Source organism: Bufo gargarizans, chromosome 7 (assembly GCF_014858855.1).
Source record: "Bufo gargarizans isolate SCDJY-AF-19 chromosome 7, ASM1485885v1, whole genome shotgun sequence".
NCBI lineage: Eukaryota > Metazoa > Chordata > Amphibia > Anura > Bufonidae > Bufo > Bufo gargarizans.
The window spans coordinates 83,793,524-83,815,662 of record NC_058086.1 but is presented as its reverse complement, the minus strand read 5'-3'; the positions used below and the strand labels follow the sequence as shown (position 1 = coordinate 83,815,662).

The following is a 22,139-nucleotide window of genomic DNA, read 5'->3' as shown; positions in this document are numbered from 1 at the left end:
CTTCTCCACCCATGGTATGGGACGCCATGAAAGCATACCTTAGAGGGCTACTGATCAAAGATATCAGTCGACATAAAAGTAAATCGCGGGAAGCTGATGTTAGGGCCCACCTATTGGTTTCAGAAGCAGAACAGGCGTTTTAGTTAGCCCCACATTAGAAAATAGCAGGACCCTTGAGGCTGCACAGGAACAACTGAGATGTCAGCTAATGCAGGCGGCCGAACGTAAGAGAAGCTTTTATCAAATGAGGAGATGGGAGGAAGGAGAAAGGGTGGGACACTTACTTTCTGTCGTCTCTAAAGCTCAGCATGGGACAATGTGTATTCAGGAGCTGGTAGATAGCCAGGGGACGTCTAGGCAGGACACACAGGGCATTTTGGAAATTCTTAAGGATTTCTACTCCTCTCTGTACTCGTCTATGACTTCCAGCACAGTGGAAGAAATGGTTGGTTTCTTGGAGGAAGCTGAGCTGCCTAAGTTGTCGGACGAAGATAGGGGAAAACTAGACGAACCAATTACGATAGAGGAGCTGGAGGAAGCGCTTGGAGACATGGCAAGAGATAAGGCCCCAAGGGTGGATGGACTCCCAATGGAAGTCTATAAGGTATTTAAAGGGATATTGTTACTTGAACTGCTTAAGGTGTTTGAATTCTCCCTGGAGGCTGGGTCGCTGCCGCCTTCTATGCAAGAAGCACTAATTGTAGTCATACCGAAGCCTGGGAAGGATCCCAAGTATCCGGAATCCTACAGTCCAATATCGCTGTTAACAGTAGATGTAAAACTGCTAGCGAAGGTGTTGGCGACACGGTTGTCTAGGTTGATTCTCACCATAGTGCATCCGGATCAAACAGGCTTTATGCCCGGCAAATCTACTGCCATTAATATCCGGAGATTGTACACCAGTTTACAGATTCCAGGGGAGGATAGTGGTGATAGAGCTGTGCTGACGCTTGACGCTGCCAAGGCATTTGATAGTATTAAATGGAAATATCTCTGGAATGTTCTAGGGTTGGACGATATCAAAAATATTCAGACGATAACGATATAAAAATTTTATCGCGATAACGATATATATCGCGATAAATACCCGTTTAAAAGAAAAAAAAACACAAGTAAACGTTATACTGTATGGGGGGCCACAAGGAGATGTTATACTGTATGGGGGGCCACAAGGAGACGTTATACTGTATGGGGGGCCACAAGGAGACGTTATACTGTATGGGGGGCCACAAGGAGACTTTATACTGTACGGGGGGCCACAAGGAGACTTTATACTGTACGGGGGGGGGGGGGGGCACAAGGAGATGTTGCACTGTACGGGGGCAGCCACAAGGAGACGTTACACTGTACGGGGGCAGCCACAAGGAGACGTTGCACTGTATGGGGGGCCACAAGGAGGCATTACACTGTATGGGGGGCCACAAGGAGGCGTTACACTGTATGGGGGGCCACAAGGAGGCGTTACACTGTATGGGGGGCCACAAGGAGGCGTTACACTGTATGGGGGGCCACAAGGAGGCGTTACACTGTATGGGGGGCCACAAGGAGGCGTTACACTGTATGGGGGGCCACAAGGAGGCGTTACACTGTATGGGGGGCCACAAGGAGGCGTTACACTGTATGGGGGGCCACAAGGAGGCGTTACACTGTATGGGGGGCCACAAGGAGGTGTTACACTGTATGGGGGGCCACAAGGAGGCGTTGCACTGTATGGGGGGCCACAAGGAGGCGTTGCACTGTATGGGGGGGCCACAAGGAGCGTTATAATAAGGTCTTATGGGAGCGAGGAGGAGGGAGAGCCGGGGCGGCCGCTGCGGGAAGTAGTAAGTTTATAACTTTGTCATCAGACAGAACGCACTAGTGAGGCAGCCGCAGGAAAAGTCTCTCCAGAGACAGTACTCACACGGTGCCCGGCACTGGTGGGTGACGACGGTGATGATGTCAGATGGTGGGTGGAGACTTGACTAAGGGAGGCGTAGCAAGAAGGAGGCAGGCCAGGAGCGAGAGGAAGAGCAAGGTGCAGGGGCGGGTGGTAAGTGATCAGTCAGTTCCTGAAGGCGAGTTGTTAGAAGCGGGCGGACGCACGTTTAGAAGAGGTCAGCGCACAATGTGCGCTGACCTCTTTGATGACGTCACAAAATACCGCGGTATTTAGGAAACGGCGATATCACCTTTTTTTTTAATACCGCAGTATATCGTGATACTGGTATATCGCCCAACCCTAGACGGTTCTGAACTGTATGGGCTTTGGTACTCAATTTATTAGATGGGTCCAAGTGCTTTATTCCACTCCACGAGCACGGATTAGAGCCAGTGCAAAGAGGTACTAGACAGGGTTGCCCAGCTGTCACCTCTATTATTCGCATTAGCGATAGAACCCCTGGCAGCGTCGATCCGTAGATCACAGCAAATCAAGGGATTCTAATATGGCTCTATACAAAATAAAGTTGCTCTATATGCGGAGACACCCTGTTATTTTTGAGGGATACTAATTCCTCTTTTTTTTAAACTTGGTTTATTGAAGAATAGCAAGCAAGATATGTAACAGTACATTCAAAGGGTAGTACAATGTGCAATGTCTTACAATACCGTAAAGAATGCAATGAAAAAGTAAACAATCTGCATCATCACAGAAAGCAGTAGTCAAAACCCAGTATCCTTAGTACATCATGCTAATAAATATCCTTTGTCACAGTAGTACAGTATGTATTGTGATTTATCTCCATCAATTAAGTCACATCAAAAGATCCTGAAAATGCGCACTAGAATGAGCATATCGATTAAAGAGGACCTTTCACCAGAATAAAACTTCTAAAGTAACTATACAGGCATGTAGAGCGGCGCCCAGGGACCCCCTGCACTTACTGTTATACCTGGGCGCCGCTCCGTTCTCCCGTTATTGCCTCCGGTATCTTCATAGTTAGGCTCCACCCAGGGGAACCTGCCGTCGGCTCATTCTCCCATGCTGTAGCGCTGGCCAATCGCAGCGCTCAGCTTATAGCCTGAGAGAGAAAAAAGCGTCTCAGGCTATGAGCTGAGCGCTGCGATTGGCCAGAGCTACAGCATGGGAGAAGGAGGCGCCGGCAGGTTCCCCTGGGTGGAGCCTAACTATGAAGATACCGGAGGCAATAACGGGAGAACGGAGCGGCGCCCAGGTATAGCAGTAAGTGCAGGGGGGTCCCTGGGCGCCGCTCTACATGCCTGTATAGTTACTTTAGAAGTTTTATTCTGGTGAAAGGTCCTCTTTAAGCCATAGAGTGTAGATGGGCTGTCGTAGCAGTCAGAGGGGAAGCGCACCATGGTCCCCATATCTTCTGAAACTTCTCGGGACAACCCCTGCGAGAGTAAATAATCCTCTCAAAGGGAATAATATTATTAACCATGGTTTTCCACTGGCCAACCATAGGAGGTCTGTCAGCCATCCATCTACCCTAATAAAGGTAAGTGTATAACGTGAACGTGACTCATCTTTTACAATACCCAGAAGGCAAGATTTAGGGCAAATCACCAGTGAGTCCGGAATCAGGGAGGAGACTACGTTCACCAATCCCACATTAGGTGCCAAAAATCCGCATTCAATTGTGAACACCTATGGCACTCTGTGTGTGGCCTCCTACCCATTTTGAAAAGCCTAGTCGGGGTTAAGTAACACCTGTTCAAAATAAAGAGCTGTGTCAATCTGTTATTGAGAGACGGAGATACAGCCACTGGGGCCTCCAGAGCCTCTCCCCATTCCTCATCCGTCAAAGCAGGTATATTCCCTCTCCATTTACGTTCCGCACCCAATGGAGAAGCTGAACGTTTAAGGTTAAGTGAATGTGTATAAATGGCGGATATCAATCCCCGCGGACCTTGTGTCCTGAAGACCCCTATCAGCGGATAAGCTGACACAGGCCTTTTCAGATCCCTTAACTGGGCTTGGAGGGCAGGTCTCAATTGCAAGTACCTGAAAAAGTGCGATCTCAGAACACCCACTTTAGTCTGCAGTTGGGAGAAGCAAAACAGGATACCATTTTCATACAGATCCCTCAGATAGCATACACCATATCCCTTCCATACTACCTCCCATTCACTTTGCATTAGATGCGGAAACAATGGGTTGTTCCACAATGGAATATCCTCCGGCAGGTCCTTGTACTGCTGTAACTTTGCAGCTCCCCACACCTGATGTGCCAATTTATGGATCGGAAGGAGCGGGCCCGATATAGATGTTCGGCCCTCGAGGACAGGCCATAGGGTGGGGAGCTGCAAGAATTCCCGCAGATAGTATTCAGAGTTAGGAAGCACATCCCGGGACTAATTCCTCTTTGAACGCTGTTATGTCCCTTATTGATAAGTTTGGGGGTTTTTCTGGTCTTACCATTAATTGGCAGAAGTCAGCGTTGATGCCTATAGATGGTCAGGACTTATCGAACATGCCGAGTACTGGTGTGGTACCATGGGTGACGAAAATTAAATATCTGGGAATATATGTTACCCCTAGAATTTGGGATTTTGAGGAACTTAACCTGAATCCACTCTTGGCTAGGTTTAGGCTTAAGGTCAAGACTTGGTGCCGATTATTTTTTTTATGTAGTGGGTAGAGTTAATCTACTGAAAATGGTGTTGATGCCACAATTACTATATATATTAAATAATGCTCCGATCTGGATACCTTTAGACAGGTTCCGGAGGATCAACACTATTTTTAGGGAATTGATATCGAAGGGCGGTAGGGCACGGATTAAGACGGAGGGGGGACTGGCGGTGCCCAACTCGTGGCTTTATTATCTTGCTGCACAGAGCCAACATTATCAGGGATGGATGGAGGGCAACCTTCAGGAGACTACGTGCCAAATATTACAACAATGGCTAGGTAAAAGAGACCTTATGTGTATCCTGGAAGGAGCTGGGGTTACATTAAGGAAAGAGAAATTGCCATTGATAGATCTCATGAAGAAAACGTGGGCCAAAATTAAACAACTGAGAGGAATAGAAGGTGTAAGTGAACTCTCTGGGAAGAGATATTGAACTTGATACACCAGCATATGGAGTTAAGAGTACAAAGTGACCCGGAAATATGTATATTGGGAAATGTCTCGGAGCTCGCAACTACTGAATTTGCTAAAATTGCTATAGGTAGACTGTTGTATGTTGCCAGGAAATTAGTGGCGCTACATTGGATTCAGAGTAACCCACCGGCACTAGGTGAATTTGTAAGGACGGTTCATGATATGTTGATGGCTGAGAAGAGAGTTTTCACTAAGAGAGGATGCCCACAAAAGTTCGATAAAATCTGGGGTGACTGGCTGGCGCATAGCCCTATAGTTATATGATTTTTTTAAGAAACCTGAATGAGCGACAACCAGGCATTCCAGTTAATGATATGTTTGGGTGGGTTGGGATGGGGGGATTACAGGAGTCTTCTTACTTGCCTTTTGAAATAATATGTACACATGTAACAGAGATATTTTTATGTCTTTATGTTACCATGTAATTGTACGCTGCAGTGTAATTGTAAAATCTAGAAACAGACAAAGTCATGTGAATATTGTTTCATAACTTTACCGTATATGTAACAATAAAAAAGATTTGATTTAAAAAAATAAAAAAATGATTCTTTTTTTACTCCATTTTACCAGTGTCATGAAGTAAAATATGTGCCGAAAAAACAATCTCAGAATGGCCTGGATAAGTCAAAGCGTGTTAAAGTTATCACTGCATAAAGGGACACTGGTCAGATTTGCAAACAATGGCCTGGTCCTTAAGGTGAAAATGAGCCAGGTCCCTAAGGGGTTAATTCCTCTAGTGTTAAGAAAGATCAGGGACGATGGAGCAAGAATTATACTAATAGCCCCCTTCTGGCCAAAGAGAGCCTGGTTCTCTCTCCTAAAGTCCATGTCAATATCAGACCCGTGGATCCTTCCGGAAACCCCGGATCTTCTTAAAACAGGGACCAGTTTGCGATCCAGACGTCAGAGTTTACATCTGAAGGCCCTGAATTTGAAAGGGTACTATTGATTAATCAGGGGTTTTCTGAGGCCCTTGTATCCACATTATTAAAAAGTAAAAAAGATGTTACTATATCAATTTTTGCAAGGGTTTGGAAGAAATACCTTGCATTTCTAGGGGTCAAGTCGGGCTCGGTACCTTCGGAGACTTCTGTCTTCCAGATACTGGAATTTCTACAAAAAGGGCTATCAGGGGGTCTTGCTAAGAGTACTTTAAAGGTCCAAGTATCCGCTCTCTCTGCCCTTTTTCATAGTTGCTTTGCCTCTATCCCATGGGTGGAAAGATTCTTTAAAGCAGTCGACAGAATTCTACCATTAAAATCTCCTAGTATGGCCCTGTGAGATTTAAACTTAGTTCTGAATGCTTTGAACCATGAACCATTTGAACTGTTATCTTCTTGTTCGGTAAAACTCCTGTCATTCAAACTGGTTTTGTTGGTAGCCCTGACTTCATCCAGAAGAGTTAGCGAGATACAGGCCTTGTCTATAAACCCTCCTTTTATGTCTATCGCAGAGGATAGGGTAGTCCTGAGACCGTACCCGGCTTTTCTGCCAAAGGTCCCGTCTAGGGTTAATAGACTTCAGGAAATTGTGCTGCCAACTTTTTATACTGACCCCAAGACTCAGGAGGAGAGTAGGTTACACTACCTTGATGTTAGAAGATGCCTTTTATATTACCTAGAAGTGACTAAGGAGTGGATGAGATCCCCTTCTCTTTTTGTGCTCTTTTCAGGGAGTAACAAAGGAAAGGTAGCCTCTAAGTGTTCTTTGGCTAGATGGATTAGATGTGTTATCTCACTAGCTTACACTTTGTCTGGTATTACTCCTCTTAGTACTCTTAAGGCACATTCTACTACATCTGTCTCTACCTCTTGGGCTGAAAGATCTGATGTTTCCATTGAGCAGATTTGCAAAGCTGCCACGTGGTCCTCTCTTTCCACCTTCTATCATCTTCAACTAAATTCTTCCTCTGATATCCTGTTTGGTACCAGGGTTCTTCAGGTGGTTTCCCACCCATAAGGAAGGGGTGTTCTCTGCAATCTCTCTCTGTAGTGCTGTCGTGGGGGAAGGGAAAAATGATGATTACACTTATCGGTAATCGGATTTTCCAGACCCCTTGACAGCACCCTTCCTTATTCCTTCTCTTTGGGTTTTTCCTGGTTCTTTTCTCATGCACTGGGTGTAGGGAAAAAAAAAATGTATATTGGATAAACTAACTTGGGTTGGAGCACTCTCATGCTCTATAAACCACTGAGGGGTGAGAGGGGCTCCACCCTTTATTTCTGCAGGTTTTTTGTCCCTGGGGGTGGATCCCCCCTCTCTATCTCTCTGTGGTGCTGTAGTCGGGTCTGGAAAATCCGATTAACGGCAAGTGTAATCATCATTATACTGCATGAAAAATAAAAACCAATAAAAACTACAGCCTGTTGCACAAAGTACAAGCCCTCATAACTACGTGGATGGAAAAAAATTCTGGATATTGGTGCATGGCAATGCAAAATACAACTGATTTTAAATAAAAAGTGATTGTATAATGCAAAAGCAGTAAAACATACAAAAAAATTGTATCTTCGTAATCGTATCGACCTGCAGAATAAAGTTATTATATCATATATACAGCATGGTGAACCACATTATAAAAAAAATAAAACTGACAGAATTGCAATTTTTGTCCTCACATGCGTAAAAATTAAATAAAAAGCAAATCGACAAATGTACCCAAAAATTTTAAAAATAAAAAGTACAGCTTATCCCGCAAAAAAATGCCCCCTCACACAGCTCAGTCAACAACAATTTATTTTTTATTATTGCACTTAAAAAAAATCTGCGAATTCCATCTTAAAAAAATCCAGATGCTTCTCCTTCCCTTCTGAGTGCCGCAGTGTCTCCAAACAGCAGCTTTTCACTACATTTGGGGTATTTTAGTGCTCAGGAGAAATTGTGTAACAAATTTTGCAATGCTATTTCTCCCTTTAACTCTTGCAAAGAGCAAAATCCATAAAATCCTTTTCTCGTAGGATGCATTGGGGGACACAGCACCATGGGTATATGCCCAGCTGCCACTAGGAGGCTGACACTAGAAGTAAAAAGTGTTGGCTCCTCCTACTTGGGCTATACCCACTGCAGATGCAGGAGCAAACCAGTAGGCAGAAAAGCAGTAGGAGCACAAGAAAAAATTGTAAGCCAACAAGTCCTAAACCAGACAGGAACAACAGAAAACTGAGCCAAAAAGGGTGGGATCTGTGTCCCCGAAATGCATCCTATGAGAAAAGGATTTTACGGTGAGTACAAAAATCCAGTTTTCTCTTGAATGCATTGGGGGACACAGCACCATGGGATGTCCCAAAGCAGTCCACAAAGGAGGGCAACAATAAAACAGCCATGCAACGCAACTGACTCACGGCTGCTTGCAGTACCCTGCGACCCAAACTGGCATCAGCAGAAGCCAAAAGAGTGGATGTGATAAAGTTTGGAAAACGTATGGACAGAGGCCCAGGTGGCGGTCTTGCAGACCTGGGAAGCTGAGGCGTGATGTCTAACCGCCCAAGAAGCCCTGACCGCCCTAGTGGAATGAGCGGTCAAATGAAAGGGAGGAACACGGCTCTTGGCAACATAGGCCTCCTTAACTACCGACCTAATCCAACTGGATATGGTGGCCTTGGAAGCTTACAGGTCCTTGTGAAAACCCTCAGGGATCACAAAGAGGGAGTCCGACTGGCGAAAGGGCTCAGTCAACATAAGATAGAGGAGAAGTACCCTAACAACATCCAAACGGTGATGCGAACGCTCCCTAGGATGAGAGGGGTTAGGAGAGAAGGACGGAAGGACAATCTCCTCATTAACGTGGAATGAGGACACCACCTTAGGGAGGAAGGAAGGCACCGGACGCAGACGACCTTACCCTGATGAAACACCAAGAAAGGGGATCTGCAAGAGAGCGCAGCAAGTTCAGAAACTCTGTGAATAGAAGTATTCGCCACAAGAAAGGCGACCTTAAACGAAACAAAGAAAAGGTGAAATATCCTGTAATGGCTCAAAGGGAGAGGCCTGAAGAGTGTCCAAGACAATGTTCAAGTCCCACAGTTCCACAGGAGGACGAAAAGGCGGAACGTGGTGAGCGACCCTCTGCAGAAAAGTTCTCACTTGACGGAGAGAAGCCAGGGGTTTCTGGAAAAGAACAGATAGGGCCCAAATCTGACCCTTGAGAGAGGCCAAATGAAGACCTTTGTCAAAGCCCGACTGGAAAAGGATAAGACCCTGGGAACGGACAGGTAGAGAGGGTGAAACTGAGCAGCCTCACACCAGGAAAAATAAGTCTTCCAAGTGCGATGATAAATTCTGGAAGACTGGGGCTTGCGTGCATGGAGCATGGTCTGAATAACAGGCTCTGAGAGACCGCTGAACCTCAGAACCGTGGCCTCAACAGCCACGCCTTTAAACGCAGCTGATGTAAATTCGGGTGGAGTAGTGGACCTTGGGAAAGGAGGTCGGGACGCAGAGGGATGCGCCATGGTGCGTCTGCGAGTAGGAACAGAAGATCCGTGTACCATGCTCGGTGAGTCGCCAGAACCCGGGCCAACTTCAGGCGCTTGAGAACCCTGGGAAGGAGCGGAACGGGAGGAAAGAGGTAAACGAGACCGAACTGGGACCAAGGAAGGACCAGAGCATCAGAGGCCAGCGCCTGAGGGTCCCGAGAACCTCGCAAAGTAACACGGAACCTTGTGGTTGAGATGGGAGGCGAAAAGGTCTATGTCCAGCGTGCCCCAACGCTGACACAGACGAAGAAACACCTCTGGGTGAAGAGACCCAGGTCGGGGCTTTGGCGACTGAGAGAGTCCGCCGCCCAGTTGTCGACACCAGGAATGTGGACTGCGGAGAGGACCGGAACGAAGGACTCCGCCCACTGAAGTATGTGAGATGCCTCTTCCATGAGCCTCATGCTCCTGGTGTCCCCCTGATGATTCAGGTATGCCACCGCAGTGGAGTTGTCAGTCTGGACACGGACTGGAAGACCGGAGAGAAGGTGATAGAGCCAGAAAGATCGCTATGAGCGCCAGAATATTGATGTGCAGGGAGGATTCCACTGCCGACCACATTCCCTGAGCAGATAGGGACCCAAAGACAGCTCCCCAACCCGTCAGGCTGGCGTCCGTTGAGATCACCTGCCAACGAGGGGGAAGAAAGGACTTGCCCAGAGATAGGGTGCGAGGTAGAAGCCACCAGCACAACTCCTTGCGGACAAGACGGGGAAGACGAACCAGACAGTCGAGGCCCGGCTGGGACTTATCCCAGCTGGATAGGATCACCAGCTGAAGAGGCCTGGAATGGAATTGCGCAAATGGGATCGCCTCGAAGGAGGAAACCATCCGGCCTAAAACCTGCATGCACGTCCGACGAGGTAGAGGGGACGGCCTGCGAAGGCGAACCACTGCATCTTGGAGTGCCACTACCTTGTCCTGGGGAAGGAACACTCGACAGATGAGATACAGGTTGTCTTCCAGAGACGGTGCCTTCACCAACAGGTCGTCCAGGTAGGGAATCACTGCCACCCCCTGAGTGCGGAGGAGAGTGATTAGAGGGGCCAGGACCTTCGTGAAGACCCTTGGGGCGGTCGCTAAGCCAAAGGGCAGAGGCACAAATTGGAAATGCAGAGAACCCACCGCGAAGCGAAGGAACCGCTGATGGGCCACAGCAACGGGAACATGGAGGTATGCGTCCTGTATGTTGATGGACGACAAAAATTCGCCCTCCTCCAGGGAGGCAATCACCGACCTGAGCAACTCCATGCGGAAGTGAGCGCCTTCAAATCCAGGATAGGACGGAGGGAGCAGTCCTTTTTTGGGACTGTAAAAAAGATTTGAATAAAATCCCTGGAAGTGTTCCGACTCGGGGACCCCACCGATCACTCCGAGGGACTGAAGGAAATGAAGCTACATCTGCTGCCCATGAACGGAGCCAGATGGTATGGCGGATGGCCACAGAGTTAGCAGCTGCAATGCTAGATCGGTGAGCCGATTCCAGAGAGACATCACATAGGTACCGGGAAGCCTGGAGAAGCTGAGAGGCAAGAATGGAAACCTCACTTGGAGCAGAGTCCGGCAGCAAACAGATGAGCTGCTTCACCCAGACCACGCAGGCTTTGGCAACCCAGGAGGTTAGCCAAGGAATCAATCTTCTTGTCAGCGGGATCCGACAAGAAAGCAGCATCGGCCAAGGGAAGGGTGGTGGCCTTGGCCAAATGGACCATCTGAGGATCAACCAGAGGTGGGACTGACCAGAGGTTCACGGATTCTGCACTGAAAGGTAACAGAGCGTCCGAACCTTTAGACATCTGCAGGCGCTTATCTGGCTGACACCATTCTTTGGGCAGGAGTGTGTCAAGGTCCGGCTGGTTAGGAAAAACCAACACGGAACGCCTGGAACGGCGGAAGAACACAGGGTCCTGAGAAGAGGAGGGAGTACCCTCCTGCACATTGAGGGTGTCTCCAACCACCTTAATGAGGTCCTGCATGGCCGCAGATAAAGTAGAACTCTGCTCTGATACAGAATCAGAGTCAGAGGTGTCCCCAGGAGCGGCAGAAGCGGCGGAAGACGAGACTTCGCCTGTCTTAGACTTATCCAGGGAGTGACCCGAGGACGCTGAGGAGGACCGGGACGTGGCTGAGATCACTCGAGGTCTTTTACGGGACCTGGTGTCAGAGTGAGGGCGAGCCCCTTCAGTAGCATGGTCGCTGTGAGGGGCAGAGACTGCCGCAAATATGAGCAGGCGTCAGAAGGGGGCATGGGAGCAACGCACTGCGCGCAGAGCGAGTTAGGTTGCAGGGGAAAAGCATTACTGCACTTAGAGCAAGCATAGAAAGTAGGTACCCCAATAGGCACCCAGGCTTTAGGGTCCGTACTAGCAGAGGACATGATGGCAAAAAGAAAATAATTTTATAGCCGGAGAGGCTATCCTACCAGGCCCCAGGTACTGTGCCCCACGATGCAGAAGAAGCAGCGAAGAAGATGCAGGAACCATCTGAATGGCGATCCAGGCTTTGGCTGCAAAATGGAAATTCTTTTCCCTCAGCTCAGCTTAGAGAAGAGACCGCCCCTAGAAGAAAAAAAAACCTCCGCATAGCATCGATAGGAGCAGGCAAGTAGGTCCCTCCCAGAGTGAGGAGGAGTCGGGCCGAAGCCCGGCTCTAAGGTAGAAAAAACGGCCGGACTGGAGCTGGGGGGTGGAGAGAAGCGCTTCTCCCTCAGACTTAGATAAGAGGGCCTAGCAGGGAAGAAATAAGCCCGGGGATAGACGATGTCCTCCACAGCAAATACCCTCTACTCCCTGTTTTAAAAGTCTTCCCCAAGCACAAGGCTCCCTATAAGGGAGAAATTGCAGAGCCGGGGTGTTGGGGGGGGGGAGTGAATGCAAAGGGTGACCGGCGGTACCGAAGTACGCGCCCGCAGAGGGTGCAACTATAGTGGAAACCCACGATGGAGCACCCCCTGCAGCAGGAGAAAACCTGCATAAAGAGAAAAAGAAAAAAAACTTAAATCAACAAAAAAAGCAGCTAGACCTTCAGAAAAGCAGGTCGTGTCTGCTTCCTAAAGACACTAGAAAAAAATTGGTTTGCTCCTGCATCTGCAGTGGGTATAGACGAGGTAGGAGGAGCCAACACTTTTTACTTCTAGTGTCAGCCTCCTAGTGGCAGCTGGGTGTATACCCATGGTGCTGTGTCCCCCAATGCATTCATGAGAAATGAAAAATTTGGGGCTAAAGCAACATACTATTGGAAAAAATATATAAATCACAGTCTAATGTTAAAGGGGTTATCCAAGACCTATAATGCCCTCCCAAATGCCCGTGCCCTTCACACAGATTGTACTTACCTCGCTCCCCGGAACCTGCGTCGCTTTTGATCCCAGCACGGCTGCCGCTGCATCTCTCCGTCGCTCAGATTAAAACATCCGGGGTGGGGGGGCAGCCAATAGCCATGACGGGAACAAGCCTCCCTAGCATCACCCGCAATGCTAGGGAGGCTCATCCCTATCACGGTCTGCTGTCGGATGAACCCCCATCCCAGTCGGATGTTTTCATCTGTGTGACGGGGAGATACTGAGGGGGCCGTGCCAGCATCAGGGCATATGGGGGGGGGGGGGGGGGGGCACTAAAGGTCTTCAATAACCCCTTTAATTAATTCTATGAAACACTTCTGGGGTCAAAACTATTACTGCACCCCAAGCTGAATTTCTTTGGGGGGGGGGTAGTTTCAGTGGTTTCCATTGTACTGGTACTTCAGCTGTGCTGCAAGTTTAACATGATGCCCAAACTCATTCCAGTAAAATCTGGGTTTCAAAGCCAAATTGCGCCTTCTCCTTGGCGCTGGTTACAACCACATAGAGGGTATTGCTGAACTCAGGAGAAATGGCGCAACAATTTTTGGGGTTCTTTTTTCTCCTGTTAAGCTAAAACTACATATTTCTGTAATTTTTGATTTTCATGCCCCAATTGTAATAAATTAATACTAACTACACCCTTATATTAATGCTTTGAGATGTGTAGTTTTCCAAATTGGGCCTTTTGTTGGTGTTGCTTATGTTTTAGCAGCTCAAGGCTGCTGCAATCCTGAACTGGTGCCAAAAAAAAAAAAAAATGGAGATGCAAAATCCACAAGATGGTCCTTCAATTCTGGTCTGGTCTCCGATAAGAGTCTCTAAGCATAGAAAACCTCTATTCTCAACACGGTAAGGCTATAGTAAGTAATGTATATGATATGTGCATGCTAGGACACAGCTCTCCCCTTAGCATGCTGATATTTAGCCCTGTCAATCTAGAGGAGAAAGGAGTGTGCATGGCACAGAGGTGTTACAAAAGCAGTGCTCCAAGCATTTAGCTCCACCTCTGGTGCTCAAACATGCTCATTTGCATATGAATAAAAACACAGACATGGGATTTCATTATTATCTGGTTACCAAAATGGCTGTATGTTTCTGACAATAACTTAAATTGATAAGGTCTTTTGATCTTACCTAAATAAAGCCAATGTAAAGGGCCTTTTACTCGGGCCATGGGAACGTTTAGTGGACTAACAATTATTTGTCCCTTATGCCGTTTGCATCAGCTCCTATAAAGGCATGAGTTTGGCAAAGTATACAGTATTTGTGCAATTCTGAAAGCTAAGGGGCAGCATATTGGTTTAGGTTATTTTTTAAAGGTGAAAGGAGGAAAGAACAGATTTTCTTTTGTAGCCTATATTACAGCATCAACGATGATGGTTAACATTTTTAGAACTTTTAATTAAATAGCTTTTGAATATGTCCCATACATCTTTTTATTAACAAAATTAAATAAATGGGGGAGGGTTAGTATTCCCATGAGCAATTTTTGTTACGGTGATCTACAGAACAGAAGAGGTAGGCTACATTCAAACAGCTGTGTGACGGCCATTTTTGTCACAAACATCACATGGCCATTTCAAGAACAAATTGAAGTTGATGGGGCTATTCACGTGGGCGCTTTTTTAACATCCAGTGAATAGTGGCTGTCAAAAAATAGAACATGTCCAGACGGACACCACTGAAATCAAGGGGACTGTTTTTAATGTCCGTTAGACAGGAGTGCACCCGTCTAACGGCTGTTAAAAATGGGTACACTAGTGCAAAATGGATTTTTAGGGGTTAAAAAAAAAATAATCATCCACTTGCACGTGCAGAGGCAGTCACTCCTCTTCATGCTGAAGGATGTGTCGAAGAACCTGCGCTCAAGCATCATCATGCTTGAGCGCAGATCCTAGGGCAGGTCTTCAGCATCAAGTGGATGAGGTACATTTGTATACTACAAGGGTTTTTAAAAAAAAAAAAAAAAAAAAAAAAAAAAAAGCAAATGCAAGTCATCAGTTTTTAATGGCCATGAAAAATGGATGCAAAAAAGCCATTAAAAACGGACAGATGGCCAAAAAATGGATGCAAAAATGGCCATGACAAACTGACAGTGTACGTTTTTCATGGCCATTTTTTTTCACTGTACACTTGGGAAGGAGGAGATTAACTAAACAGTAAATCAATCATATTACGCAAAGGTGGAGATTAATCTTCATTGCAATTCCCTAATAAGTTCCTGTTCTCAATATCTTTCACGCAAGAGCGTCCTAATAGAACAGGCAGCAGGCATAACAGATCTAGAGTTCTACGTAGCAGAAAACGCAAGAAATTGTGATTTATACATAATTCTTTTGCTGCAATTATAAGATGCAGGTAACTTCTTTTTCATTTGAGGTTAATGATTTTAGAAAATCAAAAATGCAGGGGACTCACCTGTACAATATAGAGGCAAGGACAATGCTGAGCACCTCCACCTATGCTTATTCCAATTACATTTTGTGAATCTTTCTTTAGAGTCACTGTTCCTGGGACGGTTGGTATGCCCCTAAACAGAAAAGGACACTGATGTAGCTATATATATATTCACTTATATGCACAATATTGCTTCTATACCTTTCCCATCAGCTGTAAGCAGGATATCTATTAGATAATGGGTACTCTTATCCGAGTTGTGAAACAGGGCAGCAATGACACAGTCGCGCAGTGGCTTTTCGGCAAACTGAAGGATCTACTGCAATTTGAAAGAATTGAAACCATAGTGGCCGTGTGCCACTGAGGCTTTTGCAAAGCAATGCAGCAGTGCCAACGCCACCCCGTTTGGTCTTAACCTTAGAAAAAGCGTTTCTTGGTCTGAATCATTTTTAATGCATTACTTACAGCTTGTCTTCGTCAAGGTCATAATCGTATTCTGAAAACATTTCACTTGTCAGCCTTTCTGTAGAAACACAACACATAGGATGGAAATGTTATGGACTCATATCAACTGGTAACACCCAGTTTAACCTATTGCAGACTGATGCCAATTTATTCATAAACTTCAAGTAGGAATAACAGAAGAATGGACCGGGAGAGAGAATTATCAATTATTTCCATGGGGGAACGCAAGTAGTTACTAAAACTGCCATGTGACATACTATTTCGTCACGAGTGCTGATTGTTAAGGTTATGAACCATAATAGTACATTATAGCAATGACATGGGCTCAGGAGCTGGGCCCACCCCATCTATTGCAAATGCCAGCTGTATGATAAAGCTGGCATTCGACTCTCAATGCCATGATCAGAGATAACTCCAATCCCAGAAGTTTTCTAACACTGAGATGTCACAGTCAATAGCGACTCTGGCATATGAGAGATTAGAGAAAGCTCTCTCTGTCCTCCTATCAGCACCTGCAGGGTGCCGGGTAGTTCACATGGTAGCCAGGGGTCTCCTGTCTGTCACAATCACTAAACTTTTACGAGAATGGAGAACAATAGTGTTCAGTGATGAAAGCAGGTTCTGACTTGTTACTAATGATGGCCCCATCAGAGTTTACAGAAGGGCATAGTACAGAGACACATAGGACCACATAGGACTAGGTGCTACCATGGCTGTTCCCATCTGGTGTTTGAGGAAGGAACATTAACCAGCCTTTAGTATGCCTATAACATTTTCACTCAGGAGACTTGGGGGGAGATTTATCAAACTGGTGTAAAGTAGACCTGGCTTAGTTTACCATAGCAACCAATCAGATTCCACCTTTCATTTTTCAAAGCTCTATTGCAAAATGAAAGGTGGAATACGATTGGCTGCTATGGGCAACTAAACCAGTTCTACTTTACACCAGTATGATAAATCTCCCCCTTGGTATTCCAACAAGATAATGCCCACCCACACAACAAGCTCCTCTGACCAACTCAATCACCAGATGCCTCCCCCATCAAAAATGTCTGGAACTGGATGGGGCGATGGATCCAGTATGAACAGCAGCCAACAACCACCTTGGTTGAACTATGTGTCCAAGTTGAAAGAGCTTGGAATGGAATGACAATACACAGGACACCGCATCTGAATGACTGTTACCACGCCAGAGTGGCATCATGGCAACAAGGGGAGCTGATATTCAGTATTATTGTGGCCCTGCCATAACATATACCCTGATGCAAAACCAAAAATAACGTTGTGCTATTGTTGACCAAGCACCACTAGCAGTTCATACTTTGTAAATCTTAGATCAATCACATTAAGTTTTCCACGTAGTGATAAGTGGACTGGTTCATCGTTAGACGGACCAGGTTTGTTCATCTACATAACTCATATTCATTCCGATCCCTAGCTCCGTACATGTATTAAAATGTATTGCCTCTGATGAGGCACCTTCAATATGGCCGCTGTTAATGTGAGACTTCTGTTTGTGCATGCACCATAACGGTAAGTAGAGGCACATGAACTAATATATTACATAACGAATCCGGTTGTGCATGCCACAGTCATTAACGAATCCAAGTTCGTTATGTAATATATTAATGAAATCATCCAGCGAATTAGGATATATATATATATATGGTGGGTTATGTATTCAAAAGTAATAGAGTCCAGCTAATAAGTAACCCTAACAGGATAAATATTTATAAATTTTAATTACTATATAAACAAAAAAATGTCCCAACATGTCCAGGCGTACACCAGGCCAGCCAAATGATTAGGCCAGAGTGTATGTCTTAGAAAGCCCTAAGCTATGATCCTAAATCTTGGCCCTAAGCCCAGGGGCGGCCCCTGATGGTGGAGACCCCCTGTCCTCGAACCTATCTATACACTCCTATTTGTACCCTAGTACATTAGGTTAGTTAGTGGCCTAGATTTAAATGTGGTGGGCTGGTGTAGGCGTGGACACAAAGGATCAGTGAAAAAAAACGCACAGTGTATACAACCCTGCCCATGCGGAGATGAGCAGGTACACGGTGCGACACGTTAAATCTAGAGACACCAACAAAAAAAGATGGTATATAATGTCACAGACTAAATCTGTATGAACCCCAACGCGTTTCCCCCACTGTGTGGGATCATCAGGGGGTAGGTAGAAATACGGTAAAAGAGGTAATACAATGCCACATAAAGGTAAAATCAAACGGCAAATAGGTCAGTGGCCAGATGTAATAGAAGCAAAAGTTACCTTAAGATGTTCATTAGATAGCGTGACCCGACCTCTCAGGTTATGGCCATCTACTGGTTAAAATCCACTAAGTGGCAAGAAAGTGCATGTCACATATAGGAACATAAAGTCAGCTCATGTCTAGGCACCATATAATAAGTTTTACTCACTGTTGATGGTGAATCCCTCAAGTAAAGTGGATGTCCTTGCCCTCCCAGGGTCCAATAGTTAATCACTAAAAATAGACCATATTTATACTGAACGCCTAATTGGTAAATGGCGTTACCTGTCTTAGGGCGGTCCCTCCGATGTGTATACTCATAATCCCGCCATGGAAATGATCTGTGCCGCAGTGCAAAGCGGCGTGCGTTCCACCGTGGAACGCCTGCCGCCGAACATCCGGTTCCACCAACCGGATGTGACGTCAGGGAGCCATGCGTTCCACTCTGGAACGCAGGCCAATCCCAGACCAACGCAGCGCAGGAACAGGCGGTCAGGTGTGGCATCATCAAAGTAGGCCCTGCGTTCCAAGCTGGAGCGCATAGGGCCAGGAAAATATAGAAAAATTATCGAGGATTAAGCCTAACCGATATATAGTTATGAGACAACAGAGGCTGAATCACTCATGAGTGATGACACATTATGAATCCCTGCCAGTCAGGCAATATCAGAGATAAATTAGGCAGCAGACAAGGATACACTAAATAGATCGATGATAAAGAATTTATGTGAGTGAATATAGACGGAGGGATATGAAGACACCCTAAAGACCTCTCCAGTGTTTAAATCAATAAATGGCCTTTGTAAGGACAAAAACGTTTTTACAATAGTAGATATACAACAAAAGATAGAGAGATAATTAAGCCAGTGAAACAGTTCATATTCACTGTTCATGATACTATAGTTAGTAGGTACTTCACGCACCCGGCCCAGTTTCCATGGACAAAACGGTCAACCCGAGCTCATATATAGCCGGGATAAAGGACAGGGGTAGGGAAAAAGGGGGAGGGGTAGGGTTAGGGAAGAGGAGAAATAGGAACATGGCAGGCAGAGGCCACAGGGTCTAGAGGAAAAGTGGCCTACAGAAAACATGAGAAAGTCAGTCTTTCATTCAGGCCGAGGGGGGATTGGGACCGGAGTCTATGGATCCATTCACTTTCCTTTTGTAGGATCCTCCTGTCCCAATCCCCTCCTCGTGGTGATGGATGTATTATTTCAAGTACCGTGAACCGAAGGCATGCGGGATCGCCCCCATGATGATCGTTCACATGTGTCGCGACCGGAGTGATCTCTTTGTTTTTAACATCATTAACGTGTTCTAGGATGAGTCTTCTCAGTTCTCTGATGGTCTTACCAACGTAGTCAAGGGGGCAAGTGCACTGACATAGGTACACAAGTCCCCTAGATCTACAATTAATGAAGTCGCGTATCTGAAAAGTCTGACCCAGCGTGGATCCTATAATAGTTTTGGCTGTGTTCAAAAATGCACAGGCCTTACAACCTCCGCATTTATATATACCAACCGGTCTACGGTCCAACCAGGTACCCGCTCTGACCGGTGTAGTGAAATGACTGGCCACCAGACGATCTTTGAGGCTTCTGCCCCGACGATAAGACACAGAGGGTCGTTCGGTCACGACCTGATGGAGATCCGAGTCCATCCTCAAGATAGGCCAGTATTTATTTAAGATTTTTCTAATCTCCAGATTAGCGGTATCAAAGTTTGAGATGATTCTCAACGGTTGGGGACTATCTGTTGTCCTTTGTACTAATGTACTAGGGTACCCTAATGTACTAGGGTACAAATAGGAGTGTATAGATAGGTTCGAGGACAGGGGGTCTCCACCATCAGGGGCCGCCCCTGGGCTTAGGGCCAAGATTTAGGATCATAGCTTAGGGCTTTCTAAGACATACACTCTGGCCTAATCATTTGGCTGGCCTGGTGTACGCCTGGACATGTTGGGACATTTTTTTGTTTATATAGTAATTAAAATTTATAAATATTTATCCTGTTAGGGTTACTTATTAGCTGGACTCTAGTAATATATTAATGCACTCACCGCTCAGCAGTGCTTACATTGTCCTATAGCACACCTATACATGAATGTAATAGCAGTGAGCAGACGCGGGATCTCGGCCGGACTGAAGGATGACACAAGGGAATAGGAGGGTGGGCAGAGGCTGGACTGGGGCTCCAACACAGTGAACGCCGCCCCTGGGCACTTGTGAGTGCTCATTTGTATATGAATCAAAGTTCGTTTTTCCAGCTTCTGCAAGTGTAAAGAAAAAGACAAAGTTACCATTACATTCATGTATAGGTGTGCTACAGGACAATGTAAGCACTGTATATGGCCATATGGAGTTAGTTAGTTAATGCACGTATGAAGCTAGGGATTGGAACGAACAAGGTCAGTCCAAAGCTGGATGAACCAGCCCGCTCATCGCTATTTTAAGGTGTTCTGGTCTTATTTTCCATTGTGCATGTAAAGTGGTTTAACCCTTTCAGGAGCGGGCCATTTTTGACCTTTCTGCCTAGGCCATTTTTAGCAAATCTGATATGTGTCACTTTATATGGTAATAACTTTAAAACGCTTTAACATTTTTCCAAATTTCAATTTCTGTAGTTTTATACTAGATAGTAATAACTCCAAAACGCTTTTACGCCAAGCAATTCTGAGATTGTTTTGTCGTCGCATATTGTACTTTATGACAGTGGTAAAATTGTTTTAAAAAAATGTCATTTTTATTTATTAACAAATTACCAAATTTACCAGAAATTTGGAAAAACACGCCAATTTCCAAATTTCAATTTCTGTATTTTTTTACTAGATAGTAATAACTCCAAATGTAAATATTACTTTACATTCCCCATATGTCTACTTCATGTTTGGATCATTTTGAAAATTACATTAATTTTTTTTGGGACGTTAGAAGACTTAGAAGTTTAGAAGCAAATCTTAACATTTTTAAGAACATTTCCAAACCCCAATTTTTTCAGGACCAGTTCAGTTATTAAGTCACTTTCGGGGGCTTACATATTAGAAACCACCCATAAATCACCCCATTTTAGAAACTACACACCCCTCAAGCTATTGAAAACAGATTTTAAAAACGTTGTTAACCCTTTAGTTGCCCCACGAGAATTAAATAAAAATGGGAATTAAATTTGAAAATTTCACGTTTTTAAGCAGATTTTAAAATTTTAGTATATTTTTTTCTGCAACAAATCAAGGGTTAACAGACAAAAAAAATCTCAAAATCTATTACCCTGAATCTGGAGTTCACAGAAACACCCCATGTGTGCTCAAAAACTTGATGTATGGGCGCACAGCATGCTTCAGAGTGGAAGGAGCACCACATGGCTTTTGGAGAGTGGATTTAGCTGGAATGGTAATTGGGAGCTATGTCGCATATGAAAACACCCTGAGCTGGCCCTACAGTGGAAACCCCCAAAAAGTGACGCCATTCCAGAAACTACAAAATGCAAAAACTGTTGTTTTGCAGGCCTGAATAAACAGACATGGATTTTAGCTGCCATGTCGCATTTAAAAAATTCCCTAGGTCCCCAGAAATAAAATAAATGAAAAAACAAGAAGAGAACAGACTGTACAATGTGTACGGCCAGCCGTTTTTGCCACACTTTTGTTTTTCATGTGGCACTTTAGGGCTTCATAAGTTGATCTGCAAGATCCACCCCTCCCATGTGCCTGTTGTAGTCCAGGATACAAACTGGTTTGGGGGTAGTGGTTGTGGTACCTCTTACAGGAGCAGGGGAGCTAGTGTTAGTGTGAATGTTGGTCAGTACAAGGACGTCCCTCTTGTCCTTGTACTTAACCACCAGCGTGTTATCATGGAGGAGAGCCCTACTTTCACCCATTCTCTAGAGAGGCCTCTCAGATTTTTGTGCACTGTGCCGCAAGCCACAGTACCTCTTGCAGTTAGGGACCTGAATAGGGATATGCTGGTATAATAGTTATCCACATAGAGGTGGTAACCCTTCTCCAGCAGTGGGTGCAGTACAATCCCACACAATCTTCCCACTAACTCCTAGGATGGGGGGCATTCTGGGGGTTCTATCCAGGAATCTTTCCCTTTGTAAATGCGGAACTTGTGGGTGTACCCGGAGCTACTCTCACAAAGTTTGTATATTTTTATGC

The 22,139-nt window shown here is 45.6% G+C and overlaps 1 protein-coding gene across 2 annotated transcripts in view; it reads right to left on the bottom strand.

Moving 5' to 3' along the window:
- The window catches only part of PICK1 (protein interacting with PRKCA 1), a 100,145-nt gene that overhangs the window by 74,091 nt on the left and 3,915 nt on the right, over positions 1-22,139 (bottom strand). The window contains exons 1-3 of one of the 2 annotated variants that reach the window (XM_044302291.1): positions 18,004-18,049; positions 15,729-15,786; positions 15,285-15,396 (exon numbers count right to left, since the gene is read on the bottom strand). In XM_044302291.1, the coding sequence (XP_044158226.1) occupies positions 15,285-15,396; positions 15,729-15,769 (153 nt within the window). In that variant the 5' untranslated portion in view covers positions 15,770-15,786; positions 18,004-18,049. Of the gene's footprint in view, positions 1-15,284; positions 15,397-15,728; positions 15,787-18,003; positions 18,050-22,139 lie in introns of those variants that run through there. The other variant, XM_044302290.1, reaches the window with a different exon arrangement.